This window comes from Callospermophilus lateralis, chromosome 3 (genome assembly GCF_048772815.1).
Source record: "Callospermophilus lateralis isolate mCalLat2 chromosome 3, mCalLat2.hap1, whole genome shotgun sequence".
Classification (NCBI taxonomy): Eukaryota; Metazoa; Chordata; class Mammalia; order Rodentia; family Sciuridae; genus Callospermophilus; species Callospermophilus lateralis.
In genome coordinates this window covers 32,460,307-32,472,950 of record NC_135307.1, presented here as the reverse complement: position 1 = coordinate 32,472,950, position 12,644 = coordinate 32,460,307, and the positions used below count along the sequence as shown (strand labels likewise).

The 12,644-nt window shown below is 42.6% G+C and overlaps 1 protein-coding gene across 5 annotated transcripts in view; it reads left to right on the top strand.

Moving 5' to 3' along the window:
* Positions 1–9,422: 9,422 nt before the first annotated feature.
* Pcnx1 (pecanex 1) overlaps positions 9,423–12,644 on the top strand; it is a 151,801-nt gene continuing 148,579 nt past the window's right edge. For all 5 annotated transcript variants that reach the window (XM_076849935.2, XM_076849934.2, XM_076849932.2 and 2 more), the window contains exon 1: positions 9,423–9,590. In XM_076849935.2, coding sequence (XP_076706050.1) covers positions 9,438–9,590 — 153 coding nt within the window. In that variant the 5' untranslated portion in view covers positions 9,423–9,437. The remainder of the gene's footprint in view (positions 9,591–12,644) is intronic.

Here is a 12,644-nt window from a genome sequence, read left to right as displayed (position 1 = left end):
TAACTATTTTGAATTATTTTTACCATAAAGAAATGATGAGTGCTTGAGGAGACAGATATGTTTAAACTGATTTAAACATTATACAGTGTATGCAGGTATCAAAACATCACATGGTACTACATTAATATGTACAATTTTATGTTTTATGTAATCAGTTAAAGTATATCTAAATTAAAAATAATAAAAATAAATAGAGCTATGCTGGGCACGGTGGCTCACACCTGTAATCCCAGCCACTAGGGAGGCTGAGATAGGAGGATCATGAGTTCAAAGCCAGCCTCAGCAAAAGCAAGGCACTAAGCAACTCAGTGAGACTGTCTCTTAATAAAATGCAAAATAGGGTTTGGGATGTGGCTCAGTGGCTAAGGGTCCCTGAGTTCAATCCCTGGTACCAAATAAATAAATAGATAAATAAATAGAGCTGGGCATGGTGGCACACACCTGTAATCTCAGCAGCTCAGGAGACTGGGGCAGGAGGATGGAGAGTTCAAAGCCAGCCTCATAATTTAGTGGGGTCTCAAGCAACTTAGTGAGACCCTGTCCTAAAAAAAAAAAAAAAAAGCTGGAAATGTGGTTTTGTGGTTAAGTGCCCTTGAGTTCAATCCCTGATACCCAAAATTAATTAATTAATTAATTACACAAAATAAATAGAAAAAAATTGTTATATTCAATCTCATAACACAAACATTCTCTGCATGAAAAAAAAAACCATCTCTAAGCAAGGTCAGAAGACAAATGACAAACTGGATGGAAATATCTGCAGTTCTATTGCAGACCAAAGACTAATTCCACTAAAATATAATGAACTCCTACAAACCAGAAGGCAAAAGATTAATAATGCAGTGGAAAGAGGCAGTGAATATAAACAAGGAGGGCCTGGGGGAGGAAGGACAAATGGCATCTCAGTACATGAAAATGGCTCAGCCTCACTCAGAAGAAATTCAAATCAAAGCTACTCCAAGATATCAGTTTTCCATGATTCAATTACCAAAGATCCAAAAGTCTGACAACAAGCTCTGTTGATGCTGATGTCTGAAACCAGTGTTTTTTACCCTGCCAGGAGAAGTACATTGCTATACCAGTGCAGTGGCCAGAAAGAACAATTTGGCACTAACTCCATTTTGAAGAATTCATATTTCAGAGATATTTCCCAAATTATAATACTTATGATATTATCCATTGTACCAGTGATTTGTTTTTCTGTAGTACTGGAGATAGAACCTAGGGCCTTGCTCCTACTAGGCAAGTTCTTTACCACTGAGCTACACCTCCAGCCCTACACCATTGTTTTTAAAGCAAAATATTATTAGCTAAGTAAAAGCCTATTTTTGGGCAGAACATAAATTGTAGCATATCCATACAGCGTAATATAACACAGCGGTTAAAAAAGAAAGAGTAATGGAACTCTTGCATATGTGTTCATACATATATGATGTAATTTTTTTTTTTTTGTTTGTGGTGCTGGGGATTGAACCAAGGTCCTTGTGCATGTAAGGCAAGCACTCTATCAAACTGAGCTATATCCCCAGCCCACATAAGTAATATAATTTTTTCCTTGTATATACATAAAATATCTGTATGGCTGGGGTCAGCAGTGAGAGGATGTTATACTGTATACTTTTTATTTTTTATGGAATGTTGAACTATATGAAGGTATGACATTAAACTTTAAAAACTGAAATAAAAAAATACAATAGGCCCCAAATCGTTTAAAGTGTGTATGCTTGAAACTTGAAGACAAAGTTTCTAAATCTTTGTGAGTTGAATGGTCTATTTGATATCTATTCCTCCTCTCAGATTTATAACATAATCCAGTTTTGTTTAGGCATTTACTTCTCTCAACATACTCCCTGTGCCTCAGTTCATACTTGGAACTGACTGGCCATTCGTTTCAGGAACACAGGCCAGAATCAATCAGGATATGGCAGTGCCCTCAGGACACAGGCTGGCTTAAAAGTAGTCATGTGACCAAAAGCATGCTGGAGGTTCTTGGGAAAGAAGTTTCTCTGCTCTAGGTGAACTTCCAGTCAAGCATGCTGATCATGAAACAGTGACAGAAGCCAGAGTTACTAAATTAAACTGCCCCTGGAGCTGGGGGTGTGGCTCAGTGGTTGAACATTTGCCTGGCCTGAGTGAGGCCCTGAGTTCCATCCACAGTATTGCAAAACAAACAAACAAACAAATTTCCCCTGAAGCCTGCCTACCTCCTGACTTCTATTTGCATGAAACAATGATTTTCCTCATTGTTTATATGAGTTGGAACAGAATTTTCTGTTACTTGCAGCTAAGACCCATGTAGCACAGACAATGTTTCCAAGAATCTAAGTGAAACATGTGGGTAATTCAGAAGAAAAAAAAAAAATGTCTCCTAAAGTTTCTCAGACTTAGCAAACTGCCAAAACACATGGCATGTGTTGACACAAAAATTTTCCAAATCAGACTCTGGATTCCAATTAGAATATGGTCCAGAAGCAGAAGGGGAAGAGAGGTGGAAAGACTGAGAGCAAAGATATCGCACATCAACAGTGGTTGTGACTGGGTTGTGGGCCTACTGGCTAAGTGTTAACTTTTCTCTGATTATAATTATGATTATATTGCTTTTATAATTAAATATTAGATCAAAAGACCAATTATACACAAAATAATTGTAGAGCTGGCTCAAGAAAACTCCCAACAAGTTAATGCCGGGTTTTCAAAATATAAACCTGGTGCTGAGGATATAGTTCAGTGGTAGAGTGCTTGCCTAGCTTGTGCAAGGCCCTGTGTTCAATCCCCAGTACTGCAAAACAAAACAAAAAGGTCAAGGACAGTTGTTCTTAATACTGATTTAACAGAAAAAGAAGGGAGATTTTAAAAACTGCAGTCTCTGGGCCCCATAGGAGAGATTTCAATTTAGCCAGTCTTGGATGGAACCTAGGAAGCAGCATTTGTTTCTAAGATAGTATTTTTAAAAATTGGGTGATATGCCTTAAAATTTAGAAAGTATAAAAGACATAATGAAAAGTAAGTTTTTCACCCCTATGGCATCTCCTGCTGCCATTTTTTTCTTTTTTAGGTATTCTGTTAGGGATATTTGCTATATAACCATAGAACACAGATTCTTTTTCTTTATAAAAACAACAGATATGACACATGTCATTCTATTCATTTTTTTTTATTTAACCACACTTTTAAAGATCAATCCTTATCAATTCATTAAAAGTCACTTAAGTATTTTATTGGCTGCTTGGAATTCTATCTCCAAATATTGAAATATAGTAAATAAGAGTAATACTACTAATACTTGAATTGAAGGATTTCCAGCACTGAAGTAGTTTTTCCAATGCTGTATGTACAGATGTATTAGAACTCAGAATTCTATATTTATTGTGGAAGATTGTGATTTGGGAGGTTCATAAACTACACATTAACACTTGTCACAGGGGTTGAGACTGTAATGAGTTTAAAGGATGGAAATACCGAAAGAAAGGGAACAAGAAAACTGGAAGGACTGGGAAGTTTTACTTTATCACAGTCTACTGATTTGAGAGATTTTTACCCTGAATACATCACTTCCCTAGGAAATATACACAAAAGACTATTTGTGCACATAGAAAATGATTATATACTGCTGAATCCTAGGGACAATAGACAAGGCAAAACAAGTCAAAACAAAAACCCACCAACCTCTCAGATAAAGCAGAAAATAAAAGTCACCAAAGGTAAAACAAACAAAATACCAAAACTCAAGCCAAATAAGCAAACAAAACTAATAAGAAATACATTCTCACGTACTGTCACTGTTTCCATAAAGAAAGCCGTGAAAAAATCTCCAAGGGAAAGATCTTTTGATTATATCATTGGAAATTTTAATTTTTGCTATTGGAAAATAACTCCAGTCATCAAAACTAAATGCAATGGGTATGCAACACTGAATCCCTGGAAATCTTCAATTGTCTGAATTCCTTGATTTGAGGCTAGGACTAATTTAGAAAGAGGCAGGAGGAGCATTGAAACACAGTCTTAAAGTAGGGGTGGTGGCGCATACATACAATTCCTGCTACTCCAGAGGCTGAGGCAGGAGGATTCCAAGTTTGAGGCCAACCTGGGCAACTTAGTGAAACCCTATCTCAAAATAAAAAAATAAAAAGGGCTCTAATGTAGTTCAGTGACAGAGCATCCTTGGGCTTAATCCTAGTCTCTCTCTCTCTCTCTCTCACCTCACATACACACACATACACACACACACACATACGTGGGAGCCCACCGTCCCAAAACACACATAGACAAGCAAAAACAAACCAACAAATAAAACGCACAGGTTTATTGGATTCCACACATCATAATCTTTTCACTGTAAAACATCGTCTTCCCGCCAAGGAAATGTGCTTGGTGCTCCCTGCCAGAGAAGCCAGGAATCCAGTCCCCAGAGGTGGCAACTTTCCTATTTCTGCATAACTACTGAAGGTGATCCAGCTGAAACTGTAGTGACTAACAGAGGGAGTACGTTCGTGAGAGTATCACTCAGCCACCTCAGTTGTCCAGTAAATCCTGCTGGAATTACACTACCTGGCTGAAGCAGAAAGGTAACCACCCTTTAAAATGATGTATTTAATACATTAGACACAAGATGGACATAGAGCAATATTTTACTGTTGAAAGATGAAAAACAGTGTGTGAATATACTGTTACTAATTTAGGGTTTCCCAATATTTGGGGAGTATTGCAATATCCTATATACTTCTCCTTTCATTGTCTTACCCTGAAAGTGTTATGATAAATTTAAGAAAAGTGAATTTTTTTCTTGAGATATAACAGAAGATACTCTCAGAATGACACAAAACTATAACAAATATTTTTGAACTAGTTAGTGTCAATTAAAACATGTTTCAAAGTATTCTTCATATAGAATTCACACCTCAAAAAAAAAAAAATGGAACTGAGATTTCCAAGGATAATCTCCTACATAGTAAAGAAAACCTTCTACTTTTATTTATTTAGCTCCATATCCAGATATTGGTATTTTATGTTATGTAAGATTTGGAACTCTCCTTTCCATCCCTCTTTTGTCATTTATTTTTCCTGATGTGATATGAAGTAGAATATAGCAAATGGCAAAAAAGAGAATCAGGAAATAGTTTTAGGGCACTTCTCTTCCAAGTTCTCGTCATCTTTATTTCATTTTTTCCCCTTTCTTGAACTGATCTAAACTGGTGAAACACTTTTAAATGCTGAAGAACTACCAAATGAATGCTAAAATAGATTAAAATCTCTAATTGGAAAGTCATTGGTTTCTGTGCTTCTGATCTTAACAGCTTTCTGCTAGGAACCTGGGGCATGCTGGGAAGTCCTTGCCCTCAAGGAATATACAGTTCAGTGTGAGAGATACAGTTCAGTGTGGCACACAATTAAGTGCTAAATGGGTGGAACATGTGAGAGCTCTAGGCTGTTCACAAAATAGGTGAATGAGTTTGGAGTAGTCATTGTGAATTTTAGTAGGCAGGTAGAGGGATAAGGTTTTTCTGGTGAGGCATTTGGTATCTGTAAGAGCAGAGGCAGAATTAATAAATGGGTGGACAGGTAAAAATAAGTATGCTGATATTCACCAATTGAAAGGGTTCATGCTGGGGAGTGGAGGCAGTTAAGGAGCATGCCTTTAGTCCTGTAGGCAACTGTAGGAAATTAAAAGCCTTTAAGAAAAGTGAATTAGGGAGATCCATTTGCTGGTGGAAGGTCCAATGGTTTTGAAGAGGAGAGCTACTGGGCATGAGTGAATGAAGGCATCCACCAGGATGGCTGATTTGGCAACATTAAGGAAGGGTCGGGCAGAGGAAAAATGATAGAAGTCTAGACCACGGCAGCAGGGGTGGGGGGTGGAGGGTGGGGAGTCAGTATGTGAAGGTCCAATCCTGAGCAGGTTGGAAAATGTTGGTTTCACTAAGACAAAGAAGAGGGGCTGGCCTGGAGAAAACATGGATGTTTTCTGCAGTGGGCCTATTAGCAGGACACACAGGCCCTGAAGTAGATAACTGCCACTATATATAACTGACAGAACTGCAGTGTGGATGCCTCTGCTCCCGGGTGGGTTTGGGTGGGGTTATTAAAAGGTTTTGCCTATGCAGCTTTGTCCCTTTCAGGCAGGAGAGAGCATCTGCTGTTGAGCATTCCCAGTCCTCAAGGGGCCTATGAGCTAGTCAGGAAACATAATTTTAATAGGATTAGCTGAAAGATGAGCAAATGTCAGGTGGTGGTTTGGTAGTATGTCATGGCTGCTAACTTTGACATGCTAAGTGTAACCTCATGAAAGGCTTTTATGCTTGGCTCAGAGGCCGAACACTTAGCAAATTAGATCTCTTAATTTTTATCCTGCTCTTACTCATAGAGAGTGTTACCTGGGGCAAACCATTTAACCTCTCTGTGCCTTAGTGCTCTGCTTATAATAGGAAGCTTGTTGTGGTAGGAGTCCTACACATTTTGAAAGCTACAGATAAAAAGCATTGTAGATTTCCCCCCCACCCCACCTCTGATGACTGAGTCAGTCACTTGGAAAGGTCAGCCTTTTCATTGGGTTATTTTAGTTGCTAACTCCCTAAGTTAGTTAATTAGCATTTTTCCAAGATGCTTCTACCAGACACCTTCTGGGCCTATCCATCTTGTTGTCCCTCTTTCACCCAGTGGCTGATGCCCTGTGACTCCCATCTATATGCTCTTGGCTCAAGCGCAGCCATATTGAAGGGGAATTAGAGTTCTGCACTAACACTCAGGGACCTCATTTTAAGGCTATCATGCTCAGTATAATATGGACCATGTCCTATGTAAGATTCTGCTTTGTTTGTCTCACTCTGTCTTCCATATCTGGCCTTTGGATGTCTGTCTTATTCTCCTGAGTCCCCAACACTTGTCCCGTAATCAGTTTGAGGATCTGAATTTGCACCTGGAAAAACTGAGGCTGAGACAGTGCTATCAGCAAGACATTTTCTTGATGCTTGTTATGAGTTCCTAATTTTTGCCTGTTCCTGGGTTTCTTGAGGCTGTGTTCCAGCTGTCCAATGGCTTACAATACTTACGTTCTGTGTGGAACCAGCCTGCTGCCGGCTGCCTTCCTGGCCTGCTGCCGGATCCATACTCTCCAGATACTGTCTTCTGGCTGAATGTTCATCACGCCAGCTGGGTCTGCTTTTCATTCCATGGATGTATCTAGTTCTAGTCTCCACTTCTCTCAGTCTACCTCACCCTTATTACAGTTAATCCTTCCATATTAAACCACAGTGGATGTTTGCTGCTGTGGAAACTGATGTGGTATTGGAATTTTATCCTTGTTTACATCTTTCTTTGTGTTGGAAAGCTTGGGATCACTTCCAAAACCTTCTCAGAGAGCTTTCCTGTCTCCTTTAGGAGAAACAAATGAAAACTTGACAATACCTTGTGTCTGTGACCAAGCCCCACAGTCACTACTTTAATTGTAAACTTGTATTATTTAATCTTAATTTTGCTTTTAGACACATTTAAAAATACATTTTGGCTAGTGATCATTCAATTCACATCTCTTCATTTAAAGGTGTCTTACTGGAACTCAAGAACTTTGCTGCTATAAAAAAAATAAATCAAGGCTGTGGAGGGTGTTCTTCAGTGGTAGTTCCAAACTTGAATGTCCACTAGGATCCCCTGGAAGGATTATTTTATTGCATTTTTTTGTCTTCTTCACATGGAGGGCTTATCAAAACAGTTTGCTGGGCCCCACCTCACAGTTTCTCTGAAATGGTGCTTGGGAAATTTGTGTCTAACAAACTCTGACATGATGTCCCCCAACTACACTAGGAGGACAGCATTTATGCTGACCACAAGCACAGGTAACCAGAAACCGCTAATCAGTTCAAACTTTTACCTGTATGGATAGGTGAAGAATGCCGAAAAGTAAACTTTGAAAGTTCAGTTTACAATGAGGATGATTGGGGTTTTAAAGTCTTCTTAACCACTTATTACTTATGAGGACCTGGGCAATCACTTGAGTTTTTTTGAGGTGTAAGTTCACTCATTCATAAAACAAGGATAGCCTCTATGCTGCCCACAATAGTGTTGGGTCAAATGAAATGGGTGTGAAAATGTTTGAACAACTGTAAAGTGGCATGGCACTTGGAGGTATTGTGATGGTTTTTCACTACTCTCCTTAAAACGTCACTAGTTCCTTTGGCTTTCTTGCTTCCCTCATTAATTATAGCAACTTTAATCTGGGAATGTGGAGTACTTTAATTGCTATAATAAACTCTTTTTTAAAAATTTCATTCAGTGAGATCAGACATGCTCTATAAACACTACACAGAGCCAAGAATGATTCCCAGTTTTTACAGCTATAAAAAGAGAAGTACAAGACCCTATTGTAACTTGGGGTGGAGTCACAGTTAAATCTTTCAACCCCATTTAGATTGGCCCATTGATAAAAACGGCTACTAGCTATAGCACGTTAAAAAATAAAGTCACAGCGCACAAAAGATAACTTGCCTGCTCTATACTTTTATATCTCTTGCAACTTCTATTAATTTATTTATCCTTGGAAGTACTAAATCCTTCCAGTCTGGGATTTGAGTATTTTTCTCATCCAAGTTACTCAGCTCCAAGGGCAAAAACACTTCCTGCTCAAATGTGGGAGCATTTGTGATTTTTCAAGAATTAATTCTTCCAGGCCTTCAGTGAGTCTCTCTCAGACCTTAGCTTCAATTGCTCCTAGGTCTTTCACAATATTGCAAATATCAGTCAGGATGCTTTTCTGACGGTAAGGTCTATTGATTTCGGAGTCAAAAAGACCCCTTTGAGGAATCGGTAAATAGATTTGCCAGTCATCTACCCGGGGCGGGATGGGGTCACCTGGATCCCCCACCCCTCTCCAGGGCGCCCCTCCCAGTCTCCGGGCCGCGTTCGCACGCGCTTCTCCCGGGCGCCGACAGGAGGCGCCCGCGCGGCCGAGGCGCTGCGCGCACCCGCGGGGAGCCGGCTTTGGGGGCGGAGGGAAAGGAGAGGAGGAGCCCGAGGGGGCGCGGCTTCCTCCGCGTCCCTGCCGGGCGCCAGGGAGCCTCCTTCGCCGGGCCAGGACTGGCGGCCGCCGGGGGTCGTGGCGGCGGCGGCGGCGGGGGCGCTGGCGGGCCGCGGGTCGGACTCCGGCCCCGGCTCCGGGTGTTAGGAGACAAGATGGCGGCGGCGCTCTGGAGGCCGGTCTTCTCCTCCTCCTTGCCCTCCTCCGCCCCGCCGCTCGCCGCCTCCTCCTTCTCGGTCTCCTCCTCCCGGTTCTCTGCCTCCTCCTCCTGCAGCAGCATTAGCGACCGCCGCGGCGCCGGCCCGCTCTCCCGGAGCTCGGGAGGGGGATAGACCGGGCAGCTGCAGGCTCCGGCGACGAGGCCGAGCTGGGGCCGGGGCGGGGACGGCGGCGGCGGCGGCGGCGGCGGCGGCGGCGGCGCCGGGTGGGGATGGGGTCGCAGACGCTGCAGATCCTCCGGCAGGGGGTGTGGGCCGCACTCAGCGGGGGCTGGTACTACGACCCGCACCAGGCCACCTTCGTGAACGCGCTGCACCTCTACCTGTGGCTCTTTCTGCTCGGCCTGCCCTTCACCCTGTACATGGTGAGTGTGGGGGCGGGGAGCGGCGGCTCCTCGCCCGCCGGCCCGGCTCGCGTCGCGCCCCTGAGGACCGCTGTCCCCTGGCGCCCCTCCCCTCCCCTCTGGCTCCCCCTTTGCTCTCCAGGGCTTCCCCAGTCGGAGTCAACAGCAGCTCGCGCCTCCGCCCCCGCGTCCCCCGCCCGCCGGCCGGGAAGCAGCCGCTTCCTAGGCCCCTTCTCAGGGGGCCCTTCACCTGTGGCCTGTCCAGTCTTTTCCCCACCGTGGGCAGACCCTAGCTGGGTGTCCCTCCCTGCCTCCAGCGTCTCGTGGTTCGGCCGAGCGGCTAGCCGCTCCCGGAGCCGCCGCGCTGACGCTGGGCACGCCGGCGTTCGCGTGCGCTGCCCGGGCACCCCTGGGCGCCCCTTAACCCGGGGCGCTCCCAGCGGCTGCTCCCCTGGGCGCCCTCCAGCCGCCGTGGCTCTGTGCGCGCGGAGCTCGGGAGCGGGCCGAGGATGTGTGCGCCCCACTCCGAGAGTCACCGCGGCCGTCCCGGCTCTCCCTCGCTTCTAGGTGGTGGTGGCAGATCAGACTCCTAACTGTCAAGCCTCCAAAAATCATTGTTTTGCTCACCACTGGTTCTTTTCTGCTCAGCTGGGCGGCCAGCGACAGTGGCGTTTCCAGGCCTGCTTTGCGGGGAGGGAGCGGGGGAGATACGGGGAATCTGGCTGGCATTTCGCAGATTTGTTTGGGTTGGTTCAAGGCCTTTGACTGATAGGAACAAGGAAAGTATTGCCTGTTGCTTAATTAAGCACGACCAGTCTCTGAATGACCTGTTTTTAAAGCAATGTTTTCGCTGAAAGTTTGTAAGCACACTTTTGTTTTAAATCACAGTAGGTGAGGGTGGGGCATTAGGGAAACTGTTGTAGAGAGAAGTGTTATTTAAAGCTTCATTTAAAAATTTAAAAGTAAACCGGAAGGGAGAAAGGATAGTAACTTTATTTTCGGAGAATTCCTTCCAATGTGTTTCTGCTAACTTTGTTCTTCGTGGGTACAGTGAAGCTGCTGGGTTAGAAAATCCCGTAATGCTACTCAGACACGTGCCAAAGGTGAGGCCACCCAGTTATTCCCCCAGTGACGCTCAGTTGCACTAATTGGCAGGCGAAGTGCGGGTTTGGGGGAAGATGTGCTAAATTTCACATTCTCCAGCAGATTTTAGTTTTTCATTGAGATTATTTGGAAGGAACTTACTGTTTGAGCTTTACAAAGAGTTATTTTAAAAAATGCTGATAGCTTAGTTTATTAAGGGACTTGTTCAGTCTTGTCGCATTCTGAAAATTTATTATGAAGTGTTATGATTTCAATTAATTCTGGCCTAGGGAGTTCTCTTTGCACCACTATACCTTCCAGGAATATGACATCATTAACGAACAGGTTAATTACTTTGGGTGTAAGAATCCTCAGGCTGTCACAAAGCTTTAATAGTCGATTTCTTTTGTATCCAAAAGAGTTGTAGATTTAAAACTGAGAATGATTTTTGAGATGTTAGGATTAGTTGCTGTGGCCCGGTATAAGGTTTCTATGTTAGCACTTGCAATTAACCCTGTGATTGGGTTAAGTCTCTTTAAATGTAATTAACAAACACTACTGAAGGACTATTAGAGCAAATCGAAACTAAGACATTTAAATTTACCTGCTTCATCTTGGGGGTTTATTCAGTTTAATTGTCAAGTATTTGAGTTTATGGTATATACTGAGCATTGTGCTGGGTTCTGGGGAAATAAAATTGCTTCTTTGACTGTTGTTTCAATTAATGCAATTCTGCTCTTCCCAAATCTTTTAAAAGCTCTCCTTGAGTCTTCTCTTTTCTCCCTTGATATCCAGTCCATCAGCAAATTCTGCTCATCATTACTGCTGTCAGTAGCACCATCTTTGCTCTTTTGGTTCAGGCTACCATTCCTTCCCTTTTGGATTATTGTAATGTTCTAATGAAGCTCACTGCATCTGTTCATTATTTTCTATTCTCCATACAGAAGTCTGAGTGATTCTTTCAGATCATGTCACTCTACTCCTAATGCCTGCCCTCCCTGTGTCTCTGTCCCCACCCCCACAAACATCCACATATTTGCCTGTTTAATAATCTTCCCAACAAGGACTGTTTCTGCTGTCGTGCCTTGCACTTGCTCTTCCCCCTGTCTGCATGCTACCTCCCCTATAGATACCCGTGGTCTTGCCCCACTTAAGGTTTCTTGTATATGTGAGGCTTTCCCTTAAACCTGTGTAAAATAGCAACTTCCTGAGCTCTTACCATATGATAGCTTCCTGCTCTCTTTTAAATAGTACTTATTGCTGATACATGTACTCATTTGTTAAATGTTTTTTTTTTTTTTTTATTTCATAAACTTTAATGAGGCAGGAACTTTGTTACTGCTGTATTTGCAGGACCTAGGTCAGTGCCAAGTAAATAAACTCAATGTTAAATGAACGATGAGCAATGAACAAGACACAGCTTTTGCCTTTAAGGAACTTAAAGTGTAGTTTGTGGATATAAATAGCCAAAAGTATTAGAACTGTTGTGGAAGGGTGAATGACCCTGAACTTTTAGTCAAGGGATGGAACCTGGTGTGGGGGATTAGCAAAGAGGATTGTAAACATTTTAGGAAATACAGTAGTACTATTGTATTTTGGTAGATTGAAATATATAATTAAATTAAAGCAAAATCTAACATTCTGTGTTAAAATGAAATCTCAGCCACAGGTTATCGTTCATATGTTCTTTTATAATAATTACAACTGATAATGACTTTATTAAGTGTACATATAGGTTCTTTATTCCAAGCCCTGTGTCTTTATGAGGCTTAGCTGTTAGTGACTTGTTTTGTGACCTTAGGCAAATAGATGAGCTGGGAATTATACAGGATTCTTTGAAGCCAAAATCACTATGCAGGCTGCCTAAGTTTGTGGAGAAGTTGTGCACTGTAGAAGTCAGATGTTTTTGTGTAGAATTCAGATGTTTTTCCTGTCATTAGCTTTTGGGGATGCTTTCAAGGGTGGAATTTACAATTTCTGCAATTTTAGAAT